We start from the raw sequence: 18,182 nt of genomic DNA, 5'->3' as shown, positions 1-18,182 counted from the left end.
TGTTGGAGCCTCATCGGCGCGTGGGGCTACTTTGTCACAACCGCCTTCACAGTACTGACGCAGAGCCAATCATGTGCTCTGTTTTCATGTCGTGCAGCATTCATTGATCATGTGGCATTGTGGACCAGATGAGTCGGGTTTATTGAGAGTTTTTGCCGCCATTTCCATGGAAATATGAGCAGTTTAAACCTTTTTTTTAGGCCTCTGCTCAAAAATGGCATACCCAAACTAAAAAGGGTGTATCTCTGCAACTACTAGGGCTATTTGAATAATGTTGGTGTTATAACAAAAGGTACGCATGTGAGATTGTGTTCAGATGTAAATATCAGTCTATATGTTACTGGTTAAGAGTAAATGAAGATGACACTGAAAAAAATGAAAAGGTTTTAGGTCCGCCTATAAAAAAAAAATCACTTTCAGCATGATTATTTCTTTGAAATGATGCAGCTGTAAGGTCCAACTCAAACCCAAATCATATCACAATATGTGAACATTCTCTAACCCAAATCATAGCACAATATGTGAACATTCTCTAACCCAAATCATAGCTCAATATGTGAACATTCTCTCTGCAAAGCCTGACTTTGATAAAGTGAAGCAGAACAAAGTTAGAGAGGGTTTAGTACAGAGAACATTCAGACGAGGACTAAAATAAATGTACGGAAATTGAAGTCTGTAAAATGATGTTTACAACGGACAGTTTGGTGAATTACTTTACCGTTTGTCAAGTTTTTATTTCCCGCTATACAACGCAATCGAGCTGCTCCCAAACCTCTGTCCCGCTATACAATATAACAATTCATCAGGGAAATCCAGTTTGCATATTAACAACATTTTATTTAGTTTTTTTTTCTCATTTTTGAATTTATTTTTCACATTGTATTGTCCCAGAAATAACCATATTGTCATTTTTAGACTTAGTTATGCCACTGGCGTAATGATATAACAGCAGAATAATGCACATACACCCTTGAGTAAATTAAAATATATATTTTAATAATGTATATATGAAACTTGAATAAAACAAACTACATAAAATGGACTCGAGCTCTGTTAACATAAATGTGCGGACAGTATATCTCTGCCCCACTCGACTACAACTTTAAAATGTGACCGATTAAAGGCTCATTTTCATATAGTAGCATGTCAATCATGACTGTGGCATTAGAAAATAATAGAATCTATCAACAAATGTTTTCTATTTAAGGTTTACCTTAGCTGGCTTTTCTTCTCTCCATCTGTCATTATTCCTATAAAGCACCCTCTACACATAACTCACTCTTACTGCCTTTCTTAAGCCATATTTATTCATCTCAAAATGAAGTCGTACAGTCGACACATCAGTTACACTTACACACTAACTTTTGCTTGTGATTAAAATGCTGTCTGTCAAATTAACTTATGTCTCACCTCCCTCCTCCTCCTCTTTATCCTTGAACCCTCTGCCTCTCCTCTATGCCTTCTTCGCTCTCCTCTTCCTCCTCCTTTCCCCTCTCTCTTGCCTTCCACACAGATGCTCCCAGCCGCCCAGCTTGACAGGAGTGATGGGATGTGTCAACTAGGTATTACACCTCTCCCAACATTTTACACTGCAAGCAGGGAGACTGGCTGGGTGGGAAAGGACATTTTGGGGGATACAGCAATTTGGAAATACTTGTAGAAAGGGAATATGACCCTAGGTATGCATCTGCTGACACTTTACATGGGTACTTTCGTTTACCAGGCATGGTTTATAGGTAACAAAGTCAACGGTCGCAGACAACCTTTGCCGTTGACTTCCTTGCAGCTTGTTAAGAAGTCGCGATCTTGATTTATGAGGCCTACTTGTTCAGGCTTGTTTTTTTGTGTGTTTCTTTTTTCCTGTCTTTGCAGGGTTTTTTATACATGCAACTCTATATTTATCATAAATAATCAGTGTATGAAAAGCAACACACTAGTAGACACAGGGAAACGATGAGGAAAAAGGAAATTCAAACAACTGAGTGTATATAGCTGTAAAAGAAAAGCTGTTTTTCCTCCTTTTTTAAAAGTAAAGAGCCTAACTAACCATAACTTGGTCTCCAAGTAATTAACAAAAGGACCATTTTAAATAAGGAAACGGCCTCGTGTTGGTGTCCACTCTTCGTGTAAAAGGCTTGCCTGTACTGGAGGTCAATATTTGAAGACTTCCGTTATACTGGGCGTTTGTGTTGCAGAAGATCTATTACAGTATCCTTGTGGGATGCAGTTTAATTTACAGTGGAACACGATTCACAAACTGGCTCATGCAACTGCTGTAGTAATGAGCCTCAGCAGGAAGAAGTGAGAAGCTGTCGTTTAGAAATGTGAAAACCTCCTTTCATAGTTCTGTTTGTTTCAGGCGGTGACTGAGATTTCACGCTCAAGGCTCGATTAATCCGCTGCGTGGCTGAATATCAATTTTCTTCACATATTGTTCACCAAGCTGAAATGTTCTCCTCTGAGATTAATTGGTTGGATGGTGATGACTGGTCACAAATATAATATTACTGATTTAGAAAGGAGCAAGTACAGCAAGTCCCTCGGAGGAATGAATTCCCGTTTTTTTTGTTTTGCAGTTCTCTAAGATAGTATGACTCCATGTCTACATGTATGAAGGGAAAGGTTTCTCAGCCAGTTCAGAGAAGACAAGCCTCAGGAGCACTGGATTTTTGTCACAGTTGCCATGTTTCCGAAAGGGTAAAAAAAACTACGTTCATTATAGTTAATTATAGGTTGATCAAAACAGAGGTCGATAAAATATTGCTCCACCCCTGCTGACACAAACTGACATCTCCTCTCTCTGCCTCCTCCTGTTTTTTTTTTGTTTTTTTCCATCACCACTGATCACCTGATCGCTCTGTTCCTCCTCTCCGTCAAACGTGTGCTCACGTCTCTCTTTTCCCAGCTCTTTGCATAATCTCACCTCTGTATGTTTACCTTCTGTTCTTGTGTCTGTCGGACCGGTCGGCAACATGGATTGTTGACTGAAATGTAGAAGAAAATTGTTCTTTTTCAATATGTTGAATAGTTGTTAAGAATTAGTACAGGGCTACAACTAACCGTTACTTTAATCCAGATTAATCTGCAGATTATTTATGTAATTGTTAATCTATTAAATGTCAGAAAATACTTTAAAATGACAATTTCTTTAAAGCCGAGACTGATTTAAGATGTTCAGGTTACTATCTACAACAATTTATTCTTGGCATTTTTTTCTTAAAATTATAATAAATTATGTATTTGTCTCTTTCAGCTGTAGATCGGCTAAAAAAAAAAGTCTTTAAGCTTCTATAGATGACATCCCTGATGGTATTGTGTATCTATTTAACAATATATGCAAAAGATTTACAAGAAGAAATTCTCAATATTTTTAATATCAAAACACAATGATCTTTTCTACCTGTAAAACTAAATATGAGTTTACGATCACCAACCAATTTCGACCAATGACATCCATCAATTAGTCTTTCATCTTTAGTGTGTGTGTGTGTGTGTGTGTGTGTGTGTGTGTGTGTGTGTGTGTGTGTGTGTGTGTGTGTGTGACAAGTCACAGTCCGCTGTAGCACCGGATCAAGTAGTCAAATGAACTAAACTAATTAGAGCTGAAATGTTTTGAACGGAAACGGAGAAAGCAGACTTAGGCGTTTGTAAAGCTTTTAACCTGCATATTCGTTTTCTTCTCTTTTTAATGATGAATGGTTGCAGTTAAGATACGTTTGTCTTTAAAATAGATGGGACAAAAAAAAACTAAAAACAAGAGACCCGAGATCAGTTTCTAATCGACAAGAAGTGCAGCCTCTCTGGCCCTCTGATGTGATCAGACCTTCACAATGAAGTTAGGATATTGGAACCTCTTAAAGTTGTAAATCAAGATGTTTATCTGTCTCCCTTTTTCTTCCCAAAGCAGATGATGCAGCCCTGGACGACATAATCGGACTGAAGGATTCATCTGCGGCGTTCACACCGGAAAGAGGCAGAGGACGGACCGAGGAAGACGTCGAAGACTCTAGGATGGGCGTGGGGAAGAATACCAATTCCAAGTCGATGGATGGCAACAGTGAGGGAGGAAAACTGGAAGAGGAGAGCAAGCATGGCGAAGATTTCTACCCCATCCCGGTACACAAACACGTTTTTTCATTTTAACATTGGCTCAATGACTGTGTAGTGTGAAAAAAGACTCTCGGTAGAAGATTTAGCAGCTAAAGAGACATATATTTCTCTCAGGAGTTTGAGATCTCACCAGATCTAAAGAACCAACCAACTTGCATTCAACTGGTGTTCAGAAACGCAACTCTAACACATCCACGGCATTGTTATTCATCTAACGCGTTCAACATATCCGCTTAATAGGTTTATAATGTCCGTGTTGTACTTGCGGCTCGTTTCCCATATTCCCCAAGTGCCCCCAAAATCAGTTAAAGCAGGTTTAAGTAAGAAAAATCTGCCTCCACTGCAGAAGCTGCTAGCTTCCTTTTTTAGAAAGTCAGATAAGACGTTCAGTAAAACCAAAAAGAAAGGAAATACAATACAAGCCAAAGGTTTGTTTGTATTATTGTGCCCCTGTGTAACCCTTACGTTTTTAGACATTAAATAAAATGTATGAATGAGATTAATAAGCGCTTAAATAACATGCATTATTATTATATGTATTAGGGAGATGAATTACAAAATAAAATAAAAGCGTAGGCGTTGTGCCGGTTGTTTGTGTTAACAATTCCTTTGACATGAGGAGTGACGGCTTTCAAATGTTGAAAGAAAACTTGGCTGCAGGGAAAAACCGACGGGTTTTAAAATCACGCTTCCGTGTCTTTGCATTAAGACGATGGTATCTAATACCTTTTTGAATGTTTGAATGTTTGCAGGCCTGAGGCACAAAGCCTATGAAACCTAAACGGTATTACGTACTCTCTAAATTTACATTTTAATGGGTTCCTCCTCCCTTTGGTTGATTTAACGCGATGGTCTCCGTACATTCAGAGGGAAAGTACACACACATAACATGCACTTGTCACTCATTCTGGATGGAATGCATTTGTTATGTAAAGTGACACGTTTGCATGCGGTAGGAAACACCTGTCACCGTGCAGGTCGGTGTCCATCGCCCTCACTTATGTGCCGTTTATTCTATTCTCTTTACATTCCTGATTCGGCACGCAGACACAAAGTTACACAACTTTCAAAATGTCACCTCCGATGTCTTTTCTTTTTGGGTTTTGTAAGCGGTGAAATCATCACCCAGCTGTCCGGGCCAGCAGGTTTTTTGCAAACTAATTAAAATGAACCCTCTGGGAATGCCTTATGAAAGGAGAGAGGCCAGCGTTAATGATCCTAACCGTGTGTGTGTGTGTGTGTGTGTGTGTGTGTGTGTGTTTGTTTTAAGGTGGTGGTTAACGGCGTGGGCGGCGCCAGCGGAGACCAGGACACCGAGAACACGGAGCTGATGGCCATCTACGCTAAAGAGAATCAAGGAGCAGAAAAGGTAAAGTGAAACACAGATGTGAAACACTTTTAATACGTGATCCGAAGTGCAAGTTCACTCCCAAATAAGCCTTTATACTCTCATTGTTCACGAAGCTTACTTGTAGCCACAGTTTCAATCACTTGATTTCCTTTACGCTGCATTCTTAACGACATAATCCTTCAGATTTCAGTCCTAGTGGATTCATAACCCGAGATCACGCCAACAACGCACAGTTGAGTTTGACGTTTTCCAGTATAGCTCTCCATCTAACAGCTGTTCCTCCTCCTTTCATGAGTTCTCGCAAAGAATCAGAACTGATCCGCTTTCCTCTTCTGAAGATGCGTTTTTGATGATTGTGGTCGGCGTATAGGACATTGCATTTCCCGTAGCTGTTCACCAATAAATGTCCCTTTTTTTTCCATTTAAGCGCTTTAGTCTGAAGCAGCAGCAGTAGGATGGTCAGTTTGCATCATCAGTAACTTAATAAACGTAATATAACTTTAATACAGCTGAGAGGAGAGGGAACAGTGAGGCTGATATGTTTCAATACGGGTTCAAATAAACAAACGGGAAAGATAAATTGTTTTTCCAGAAACAAAAGATGAGGTTTCAATCCATGATTATCTAAAAAGATTGTCCTTTTTGTTTTACTTATCTGTCTTATTTTGCATTAAAAACAAAACCAGGGGACATGTGACCACCACGAAGCAAACGTCTATCTTTACTCAATCCGTTATAGTTCAGAAAAACACCCATCCACGTGGCTTCCCATTTTAAAAAGCCCATATCCTTATATTATATCCTTAATTATAGCTTTGATGTTTCTCTTCTGACCTCGTTCTCTGCATTTAACATCTGGAAACACAAACTCACTTTCACCCGCCTAGCAAGAACAAAAGAAGGTACTGACTCATCCAACTGTCTCCATGTGACTGTGCATTTTTAATGAGAGTAAAATCATGTGTTTTGTTCCACCGAGTCTCTTTCTCCCGCTCGCCGCCACTTTCTTTTCTTATGTCATCATTCATAAACGTCATCTCCACTCAGACGGTTGCTTTTTCTCATGCCAACATTTGACGGGATCGGTGTGATCCGGCCGCTGTAGTCCTGTGCTTTCCGTACAGAACAAAGTAAAAATGAATTATGAAGACATTGAGCTCTGTTTTCATCTGTGTGTGTGTGTGTGTGTGTGTGTGTGTGTGTGTGTGTGTGTGTGTGTGTGTGTGTGTAGAGTTCAATGTCGGAGACACTGGACAGCACGGAGAGTGTGGACCCCAGGAAGATGGACATGATCTACACCATTGAAGACACCCCACCCTGGTACCTGTGTGTGTTCTTGGGCTTGCAGGTAGATCTCCACGCTGAACTGTTATGAATCATGAATGTATTTAAAAAGATGTGTTTGAACTGGCCATGTCTCGCCATAAGAGCTGAAAAACAAGCCCCCTACCCCCCCCCTCACGCCCTGTATAATCACGGTGCGTCATAGTCTTTGCCGCGGTTGTACTTGTCATCCCGGTGCAGTATTTTTCATCCGACCGTCCGCAGCGTTCACCACACAACTGGACGCGAGTCCCAAAAATAGTATTTTGCTCACAGTGGGCGTCATGTGGGTTGAAGCTGGATTTGGTAACTATTCTACAAATGCCTTCGTCACATCTAACTGTCACTCTGTCCTCAGGGTGAAAAACTGCCTCCTTTCATCTTCTAATGGCATTTTTCTAAATCGCCTGAAGAAATGTCCTTAAATTGGTGCTTCCATGTGTTGTCAATCATTTCTTTGAACAGAGGTTTCCCCTCAGGAATAATAATTATAATGAGTTGGTTAACTTTAGTACATTTTCGTAGCTGAAATAAAGCGTCTGAATGCTGAGCCAAGATCAAGGATATTTGAATCCTCTGTATTTAACTTTTAAGTCAATAAACGCATTACTGGATCATATTGTGAGTATACAATCATGTCACTGTATTTCATTTATACATTTTATATTTTTCCATCTTCAGTTGCCCGCTGTGTTTTGACCCTGTCAGGTTAAAGCTACAGAAATACATTTAAAATGTAATGTGTGTCATTGCCTCATACACAGATTTCACCACTTTATCGTGCATGGAAGAAATGTTAATCTGGTTAATTATTAATTGATGGACACTAAATAAAAGAAAATGTGTGTCAAATTATTGAGACTTTCCCTCACTCTGACTGTAAAGAGATCTGAGTTGAATAAACAAACAAACTCAGAGTTTCACATCTCAGGGTCAATCAGTTCAGAGTTGTTAAAGCTGCTCTCGGACACCCGGTTATATCTGTCAATATTGGTGCTTAGAGACTCAACAGTCAGACTGTTGAGTCATGGATAGTTTAATCTTTTTTTGGGGGGGTTAGAATTGCTTCTATTTGTAAGAGTCATGGCCCAAAAAGTAAATTGGTTTATAAGCGGCTACGTAACTCCAAAACAAGTCACTTGTTCCTTCATCCCACAACTTGCCTTGACGCCAACATTCATTTAAATACGTAGCAAGTAACAACAAACAGAGCGGAGGCTAGCGTTTTCTTTCTGAGAGATAAAGATCCCGAAGAAAAAGGTTCATAATGATGATCTTGTGGATTGTGGGAACGTCCTAAAAGCTAGTGTAACTAAGCCAGTAATATGGTGTTTGGTATGGACTGTCACACACACACACACACACACACACACACACACACACACACACTCTGACTCTGGCCTCTTGTCCTTGCAGCACTACTTGACATGTTTCAGTGGAACTATCGCCGTGCCGTTCCTGCTGGCTGAGGCCATGTGCGTCGGCTACGACCAGTGGGCCACCAGTCAGCTCATTGGGACCATCTTCTTCTGCGTGGGCATCACCACCCTGCTGCAGACCACTCTGGGCTGCAGGTACACTATCAATACCGTCTCACATGCAGTCATACAGGAGGCCCATGCCCTCTCTCACACACACACACACACACACACACACACACACACACAGACTCTTCCTCACCCTTTTACCCCGCCCCTTCTCAACTACCTAACCTCATAGCACTTAAGTACAGAACTAAGTGCCATCTAATGTCAAGGGCCGTTGTCAACATGACGAAGGAGACTGTGGCTCAGCGGTTAGCATGCCTTTCAAACTGAGGATCGGTGGTTCGAGCTCCGCTAGTCCACGTCGATGTGTCCTTGAGCGAGACACTTAACCCTGAATTGCTCCCCGTTGCCGTGTAAGTCGCGTTGGATAAAAGCGTCAGCTAAATGAAATGTAACGACGTTCCTTTTTCTCCATCCTTCCAGTGTGTGTGTGTGTGTGCGTGTGCGTGTGCATGTGCGTGCATTTATATATTTTTTTAATAAATTTATATTGCACATATCTCTCAGATAAATTGTCTTGTATGCATGTTGTTCATGAGAATGTGATGAGTTAATAGTATTTCAACTTCCTGGTTTCGTTCATGTGACTGCCGTTTTTCAGTCGCAGTTGAGATGAGAGGAAAGACGATGAAGAAAAGCCAGAAACTAGAGACATGTGGCATTTGACTGCAGACCAGAGGACTGACCTACATGTAGTTCAACTACTGCGTCACTCCTCTTTGAGACACTAACCCAGACGGACGCTTCGCTGTGCCTGACTTGTGCCAAACAGTTGATTAAGTGTTTAACTCGGAGTTGCTTGTGTGGATTTTCAAACGTTTGGGATTTATTATGAAAGATCATTGTTTGCCTTCAGGCTTTGATTGGGTACTTCCTCAGTGTTCAAATAAAGAACAAATGCATGTCCAGGAAATGTCATGCAGATCATTTTCAATTCTGTTGGGCTTCACTTATCCAAGACATTTAGTTTCTCCTCCCGGTGTCGCAGCCCTGCTCTTTTTTTTTTTTTTTTTTTTTACAGGTTTGTGAGGTCACTACCTGCAAAAAATGAAATCTGTAGCCTTTACCTTCGCCCCCACAGACACCAGGCATAAGGGTTAAAGGGGACTCCTCCGATTGTCAATATTGACCTAAATTAAATGAACTTTTCCAGGAAAGGAGAAGTGTGCTTTCCGAGCAGCTGCCACCCGCAGACATGTTTATAATTTAAGATGATTCAATGTGGATTTGCTTTTCTTTTCAGGATTCTTTTACAGCAAATGTTTACGTCTCATCATTCTTTTGTTTGCTGAAATAAACTCATAATCAGTCTAGTTTACTTTCATAATTAAAAAGTAAAGTCCCTCTTTTTTTTCCTTTTTTTAGTTTTACTTCAAATCACAGTATGACCACACACACTCCTGACTGAAGTGCTGTTTAAAAAAATACATAATAATAAACTTTAATATTTACTTTACTTTAATGTCAGAATTGTTTTGTAAAACTGTGTCTTGCACGCCAGCCAATGCCACAAATACTACACTCTTAAATGACTTCAGTCAGTGGAATCCCTTTTGTCATTCACTGCTTAATCCACACAGACGCACTGAACACAAAGTCCGATTGATTTATTGATCCCACAGAGTTTGGCAGAGTTCTTTCACCTGTTGGGAATCGAAATGTTGTTTGATGATGAAAGCGGTTATTCTTCAAACGAGAGCTTGACCCAAAACGTTTGAGCAGATCCGTAGACGTCTGGATCGCCGTGCCCTACTGCTGCACAACGCCCCGTATTATAGATCAGAAACAACGAGAACGGGATCTGTGTGTTTGCTTCGAATGACCTCAGTTTCATGAGGAAGTAAATCCTCAGTTGTACCGCTACAGATATAATCTGTATAATCTGAGTTCCACACAAACTCCTGGTGAGGTTTGGTGACTCGGTACAGGGAATGAAACGACTTATCTCGAAGTCTCAAGCTGAAATCCTTTGAATAACTAGCGTCGGTCTGCAAATTGGAGTGTATTTTACGGTAACGTTTCTAATAATTCAGACTTTTACACACGTTGGAAATGAGAAGCTGCACTAAAGAACGTGATCACACACAAACGAGTAGCTGTATGGCATTATTTAAACTAATGGCTGAACAAATGTCTTTTAGATCAACAATAGATCAATCCCAATTTATGTCATGTCATCCTTTTTTCTTTTTGGGACAAAGATTATATTGGGCCTGTGGTCTGAAGCCAGTGTGCAGATGTACTCCTAACACTTTCTCTGTCTTAGGAAAATCAAAAGGCCTTTTTTTTCCTTTTCTGTCCTCTGCATTTCCACTAATATTATGACAAGTTTATGTATTCTGTTTTTATTTCCGATAAGATCTTTTGATATCCCTCTGCTGTCATGAACGCTGCTTATTTAACGGGCAGCCAGGACCACTGTAAGAGGAAGGACGTGAATCTGTGGCATCAATAACTGAACTTTTGACCCCACCCTGTATTGAAACATATTTTTTTTTTTAGATTACCCAACAAACAACCGGGGTGGGGGAGGGGGGGGATTTTCACACTCCACACAGTGAACTATAGTCAAATAAGCAGGCAGAGCAGGAACTTTGTGTAATTGAAATGCTGCCACCTGGTGGCTCTGCACAGAAAAATCCCATTTGCATTCTCCATTTTTAACACTACTGTTGTTATACATTAGTGTCCTTTTTTCTTTTTTTAAACCATGCTTTCCTTGTGTTTAGGTTGCCTCTGTTCCAGGCCAGCGCCTTCGCCTTCCTCGCACCGGCCAGAGCCATCCTGTCCCTGGACAAGTGGAAGTGTAATACCACAGGTAAACTCATCCGTCTCTCCCTCTCTTGACTCATTCAATACAGATATCACGCAGTGTTTTTATTGTATCTTTGTTTACTCTGATTCCATCTCAGTGGGCGTTTATCTGCACACTCCAAATGAATATTAAGAGTTACGGTTCTGATAGTGATCGAATTAAGTTGCCTCGTTCTTCACCCCATCCTCTCTTTTTCCATCACCAGATGTTCCACTGTTCAACAGCACGGAGCTCCTAAACACAGAGCACATCTGGCACCCCAGGATACGAGAGGTGAGGCAAAGAAAGACAAATGAAAGACCTGAAAGGTGCGTAGTAAGGGAGAGGGGATGCATAAGAAGGAGAAAACTAAGCTGGACGGACGGGATCAAATTGCTCTAAAGCCCCTTATTGTGGCGATTATTCAACTCCTTACACAAGGCTAGTTAGATAATGGATGTTACTTAAGCTCGTTTTTTTTTTTTTTTCTCCAAGCTGCTGAATGGCAACGCTGTCTGCAAATGGCTGCAGGGTTTGGTTCTCCGTGACAGAAGCTGTTCATTTGAATTAACCTTTTCCGTTTGCGTAAGCCACTTGTGTAATTGTTTTTTATGTAACGCACGGATGAGACCAAACTCAATCAGACCGAATCAACTGGTTGAACGGGGCGTAGAAGGGCGGAGGGCAGGAGGGAACGTGCGTTTGACCGCAGACGGATAAAGACGAGGCACACGGGATTATCGCTCTGTAACCTCGTCTCCTCCGACCAGGATTCATTCATTTGATTTCCCATTATTTAGTTATGAATGGGATCCAGCAGAGGTGCTGAGCGACGACTGCAAAGCAGACGCACGGCGGGGTTGATCATCAGTGGTGCGCTGAATCGGACAGATTGTTTTTTCTTATGATCAATTATTAGAGCAGGTGTTGTAACGACGGCCTCATCGATCAAATATATGGACTTTTCATTTCGTCTTCACACATGTAACTGGTTATGAAACGGTCAATTTACCACCGATGCCTCTACATGACCTGCATCAGCAAGCGAGAGGATTGATGATTTCTATGTAGTTATTAATAGAAGAAAAAAAAGGTTTTCGAAAGAGACTCTGCCGCTTGAAAAAACACAGGAAACAACACAAAATGAAAGTTCCTTGTCGTAGCTTTAATAAACCAAATATTATATTTACAGGGTTCTTACGGTCATGGAAAACCTGGAAAAGTCATAGAATTTTTAAATGGTTATTTCCAGGCCTGGAAAAGTCCTTGAAAAAAAAAAAAAATCCCAAAAGTTTTGTAAAAGTCATGTAAATGTGTTATATTCATGTGTTCATTTACGCTGAGTTTGAAATAATGAATATGCTTTTAAAAGAAAGACGCTCAAAATATAAGCAGGCATCCATAAAGGCATATATATATATATATATATATATATATATATATAAATGTTTATTCTTTTAATCAAACTATCTCTCATTCATTTGTGTCATTTAAGGTTTACTGTATGCTTTGTATTCTCATTGTTAGTTTAAATACTACATTGACTCACTTTTTACTGTTTACACCGAGATTTCACAAAATGTTTGGTCATGGAAATTTGGTTTAAAGTCCTGGAAATCCATTGGTCAAACTGGGTATGAACCCTGATTTTGTAAAATGCAGTAATTTATTTTGCCGTTAATGAAAGCAACTTTTTTTCAGTTGCACCAGTCAACATCGTCTTGTATCCCTCTGAGCTGCACCTGTACTTTACGAGTTGATTCATAGGGAACATGACTTAAAACTGCATCAGTGTTAAAGTGGGTAGTTTCATGTTCTGATTCTCTTTTATTTCCTATTCTCCACGATGTCTCTGTTCTGTCAGATCCAAGGCGCCATCATCGTGTCGTCCCTGGTCGAGGTGTGCATCGGAGCGCTGGGTCTGCCCGGCATCCTGCTGAAGTACATCGGGCCCCTGACCATCACCCCCACGGTGACCCTCATCGGCCTGTCTGGTTTCCAGGCCGCGGGGGAGAGGGCTGGAAAGCACTGGGGCATCGCTATGCTGTAGGTTCAGACTCTCACACGAAGAAATGCTCATTCATGTCAACAAAAATGTATTTTCCAAAGTTTGTAGGTCGTTCACTGAACTGATCCGGATCTCCTCCCTCACGGAGGGTATTCCCAGCTAAAGATGGAGCCGATATAATGGGATTATTCTTATGCATTGACTGGAAATATCCACTTGAAAGCTGTAATATTCATGTGGCGTGAGAAGCAGGTCCCTGCTGTCTCGCGACTGTTTGCCCTGCAGCTGGAGGCTTCCTCCTCTCGCTCCACAGGGACGGAGCATGTGCGCCTGTAATTTACCACTGATTTGCTTTTTCTCAGGCGGTCAGGGTAATCGATTGGCTTTGCGGGCCTCTGGGGGTCCAAGTCGGACGTAGACAGGAGTAGATGGAACATGTCTGTGTGGGATTGTTCTCACAAAAGTAAAATAAATGATAAGATAAGACGCCGATGCTCCAAACTGAAGGGGATTGTTTCTGTCTGCAGGACTATCTTCTTGGTGCTGCTCTTCTCTCAGTATGCCAGAAACGTTCAGTTCCCTCTGCCGGTCTACAAAGCAAGGAAAGGCTGGACTTTCTACAGGCTGCAGGTCTTCAAGATGTTTCCTGTAAGTAAACCACTATTAAAAGCACTTCCATTACACCAGTGTGTGTGGCTTTCTGCACAAAATGTGGCCGGTATCCACGTTTAGATTCCCCAAAACTCTGCTCTCTTTTCATAAATATCTTTGGTTCCTTTACAGCTGCTCTCTGACTAGGCCACAGACTAGGTTCCCATCTAAATCACAAATTATTCTACGGGGCTAATCTCTTTCTCCCCAGGAGATTAGGAGGTTCTCCCTCCTGCGGGCTCTGTCGTGTATAAATCTGTGTTTTCCTGCCCTCTGCTGGTGAAATATTGAATAGTAGCTCGTACAATTTCACTTTTTATTGGATATATTTATTTCAAGAGGGGTCATTCAAGATATTTTTGTACAGTTAACAAGAAGATAAAAGAGATTTGTGTATAATAATATATTATATTTTTTACAAGAAATAACTGATACCAGGGATTTCAGTATTACTGAGGTCCAAATGTTCAGTAACGGGTCAAGTTACTTTTAAAATAATTATATTCAATGTTTTAGTTTATCTTTGATGCGTCTGATTGGTGCTTTATTCTCACCCAGATCATCATGGCCATCCTGGTGGCATGGCTGCTGTGCTTCATTTTCACTGTGACGAACGTTTTCCCGCCGGAGGTAGACAAGTACGGCTACTACGCCCGCACCGACGCACGTCAAGGAATAGTCGCCGCGGCCCCCTGGTTCAAGGTCCCGTACCCCTGTGAGTGTTGCACCGACCAGTCAGCCAGTGAGGGATAATCATCTCTGAGATGGGACGGTTTAACGTAAATTAAAATGTGTTATCCTTCATTTAATCACACAGAGTTAAAAGTACCAGCAGGATGAATGCAATTTACTCTCTAACCCGATGAAAAGTCCATGAAGATATAAACGGGAAAACCTGGAACAGTCATGGAATTTTAAAATGGTTATTTCCAGGCCTGGAAAAGTCCTTGAAAAAAATAATATCCCAAAAGTTTCTGAAAAGTCATGTAAATGTGTTATATTCATGTGTTCATGTTGTTCATTTACGCTGAGTTTTAAATAATTAACATGCTTTTAAAAGAAAGACGCTCAAAATATAAGCAGGCATACATACAGGCATCTATATAAATGTTTATTCTTTTAATCAAACTATTGTCTCATTCATTTGAGTCATTTAAGGTTTACTGTATGCTTTGTATTCTCATTGTTAGTTTAAATACTACATTTACTCACTTTTTCATGTTGCACCGAGATTTCACAAAAAAAATAAAAAAATTGGTTTAAAATCATGGAAATCCATTGGTCCAAATATGTATGAACCCTGTATAAATATGTATACAAAGGGAATACACTGGCGTACACTAAATAAACAAAACAATAATGTACAATAAATCCTTAACGACCAATTTAGAGACATGAAAACTACACAAAGATATTTTCTGCCGTTTCTCACCTCCGTGTTTTTACTTCGACAGTCCAGTGGGGCGTCCCGACGGTGACGGCTGCCGGCGTGATCGGCATGATGAGCGCGGTGGTGGCCAGCATCATCGAGTCCATCGGAGATTACTACGCCTGCGCCCGTCTCTCCTGCGCTCCTCCGCCTCCAATCCACGCCATCAACCGGTAACGCTGCAGCTCTTCTCCGTTCTTTCTTTTTTTTTTGCGCTCGTTCGTGAATTCACGACTTCTGAAAGACGCTTTAATGACCTTTTTCCCCGTGCGTCTCTGTAGGGGTATATTTGTAGAAGGGATTTCCTGTGTGCTGGATGGACTTTTTGGGACAGGAAATGGCTCCACCTCCTCCAGTCCAAATATAGGCGTCCTGGGAATCACAAAGGTAACGCACACCTGCACTTTATTTCATTGTACTTTTTTTTATTTTTTTATTTGACTCCTTTTAATGTTTGTGTTTTACAGTCAAGTAGACTTTGTGTAATTCTCTTAGTTTCCTTCTCTCTCTGCACATTCCCATTCAGGTCTTGTATTTCTTTTTATCGTAATTGTGCAAATGATTAAACAGGAGCCGTTTAAGTCACTTTTTAAGTGCAAAAAACAACAACATTTGCTGGTACCAGCCTCTTAAATGGGAGGATTCATCCTCTTTTCCCTGTTTTACATCATTTTGAAATAAATATGTTTGAATTTGGCGACAAATTTAGCAACTTAAAAAAAGTCAACCTTGACCTCTGCCCATTGTCCCTTCTTACAAGTGTCATTGTGTTGAGATGTGGGCATGAATAAACTGACCCTCCGGTGCATTTGTGTATTTTTAAACCAGTAGCTCATGGGTAGAGTGGTCGTCCTGCCCGTGTGTCCTTGAGCAAGACTCTGAACCCGCAGTTGTTTCCGCGGGGGCTTCCTGGCAGCCCACTGCTCCTTAATTGCTAAGGATGGGTTAAAATGCAGTTTTCAAAATGTCATTCTGTAAAATATAATATGAAGATCGGTCAATTATTTCCTTTTCTCCCTTCAACCGATCTTCCAGGTGGGCAGCCGGCGTGTGATTCAGTATGGCGCCGCCATGATGGTGCTGCTGGGGCTTGTGGGTAAATTCAGCGCCCTGTTTGCCTCTCTGCCCGACCCTGTGCTGGGAGCTCTGTTCTGCACACTGTTTGGCATGATCACGGCCGTGGGGCTCTCCAACCTGCAGTTCGTGGACCTCAACTCCTCCAGGAACCTCTTTGTCCTCGGGTTCTCCATCTTCTTCGGTCTGACGCTGCCGAGCTACCTCAAGCAGAACCCGCTGGTCACCGGTGAGCGGGGCGGCATGTTTACACACTAATTGTCACATTTACCTCGGCAACGATGAATGGAGCTTTTTAAATATTCCCTGTCCTTGCAGGGAACCTGTCCTTTAAAAAGTGTGTCCTGAGCAATAAACAGGAGTAACATAAATGAGATTAGACTCTGGGAAGCTTAAGTTTAACACATTGAGTTGGTATGACCCGTTCATGCATTGCCAAGAGAAAAGAGAGCTGATTAACACACGTATATGGCTCCTGTTATCTCATTCCATCTGCAGGACATTTGTCATTAGAAACGCTTGTGTGACTGAAATGTAATCAAGTGTGCCATTGTTTTTTCTTTTCTTTTGTTACCTCTTGGCCACGCATGCGTCATATTGTATGAAGCTAGATGTGTATTTTTCTGTCCCAACTCACTGACGAAGCCCTCTGTCTCTCTGATCTTTCTCAGGCATAGTCGGGGTTGACCAAGTACTGAACGTGCTCCTCACCACTGCCATGTTCGTCGGAGGCTCTGTCGCCTTCGTTTTGGACAATACTGTCCCTGGTAAGGTGTTTTAATCCACTCTTTCAAGAGTTTCAAACTGATTTGAAGGAAGAAAAAAAAAGCATATTCTTTATGCTTCAGAGTGATCTTGATAACATTGTAATGGTATAGTTTTTATGGAAGAAATGGCGAGCCGGTCCAGCTGTACATAAAGGCAGAACATGCCGAGGCGGTTATGTATCCGGTCCCACGGCTGATCGTTCCGTCTTCCTGTTCTCCGCAGGAACCCTGGAAGAACGAGGCGTCAGGAAGCTGAAACTCGCCACCGGTCTGAATACTGCCGAACTGGAGGGCATGCGCTCTTACGACCTGCCGTTTGGGATGGACTTCATCCGCAGACACCCCATCTTCAAGTACATCCCGATCAGCCCCACCTTCCAAGGCTACCAGTGGGGGAGGATGCGGGACGCCTGCAGGAGGAGACCGGGACGCGGGGACGCGATGAAGGGGGGAGGAGCCGGGGGGGAGATCGACGCAGCAGCGGGGGACAGCCGGGTATAGCCGACGGGGTGCGAGATCTTAAATGTGGACGAATTTGGGGAGCAAGGGATGGTACACCAAGATGGAAGGATGGAAGAGGAGGACGGAAACGAAGAGGATTCAGGATTTTGTGGAAGAAATTGTGATGTACCAACGCCCCCTCATCCCAGTCAGTGTTTCCTTTAGCTTGTGTCAGTCTTTTCCCACTTCCCACTATGCTATTTTAAGCATGCTATAGCAAGTCGCAGCATGCTATAAAAGACGTCACCACATGGAGGTTATTTGGTGTGTGTGTGTGTGAGTGAGTGAGCGCATGTATTTGAAGCAAGAGAATAACGGGTTTGTGCATTAATCTATGCGCACTTTAATCCAGAAGGAGACGGATAGAAGTCAAACAATCGGCGCTGAATGTTTGATGATAACTTGCTAACATGTGCTGCCCAAAAATATTCTCTACTCGCAGTAGATTATATCAATCGAGGATTATGCAAAAGAAATTCTGTTGCAGACCGTTTGCCACTAGACGCGTTATGCAACCACATTGGACACACACACACACACACACACACACACACACACACACACACACACACACACACACACCAACGGCCTCACCAGAACTAGTTTGAGCGCCACAATGCACGTCGG

At 41.7% G+C, this 18,182-nt stretch overlaps 1 protein-coding gene across 1 annotated transcript; it reads left to right on the top strand.

Moving 5' to 3' along the window:
• Positions 1-1,513: 1,513 nt before the first annotated feature.
• slc23a2 (solute carrier family 23 member 2) lies at positions 1,514-17,555 on the top strand (the record flags this gene model as incomplete). Its single annotated transcript, XM_079222988.1, has 15 exons — positions 1,514-1,562; positions 3,905-4,116; positions 5,381-5,479; positions 6,693-6,809; positions 8,201-8,358; positions 11,061-11,149; positions 11,352-11,419; positions 12,990-13,171; positions 13,661-13,781; positions 14,343-14,499; positions 15,239-15,386; positions 15,495-15,600; positions 16,249-16,516; positions 16,959-17,054; positions 17,278-17,555. 15 exons carry the CDS (start codon positions 1,514-1,516, stop codon positions 17,553-17,555), a joined length of 2,148 nt encoding a protein of 715 aa, XP_079079114.1.
• Positions 17,556-18,182: the final 627 nt, after the last annotated feature.

This window comes from Taurulus bubalis, assembly GCF_910589615.1.
Source record: "Taurulus bubalis genome assembly, chromosome: 8".
NCBI lineage: Eukaryota > Metazoa > Chordata > Actinopteri > Perciformes > Cottidae > Taurulus > Taurulus bubalis.
The sequence above is the reverse complement of the archived record's forward strand: the minus strand, read 5'-3'. Positions and strand labels throughout refer to the sequence as shown.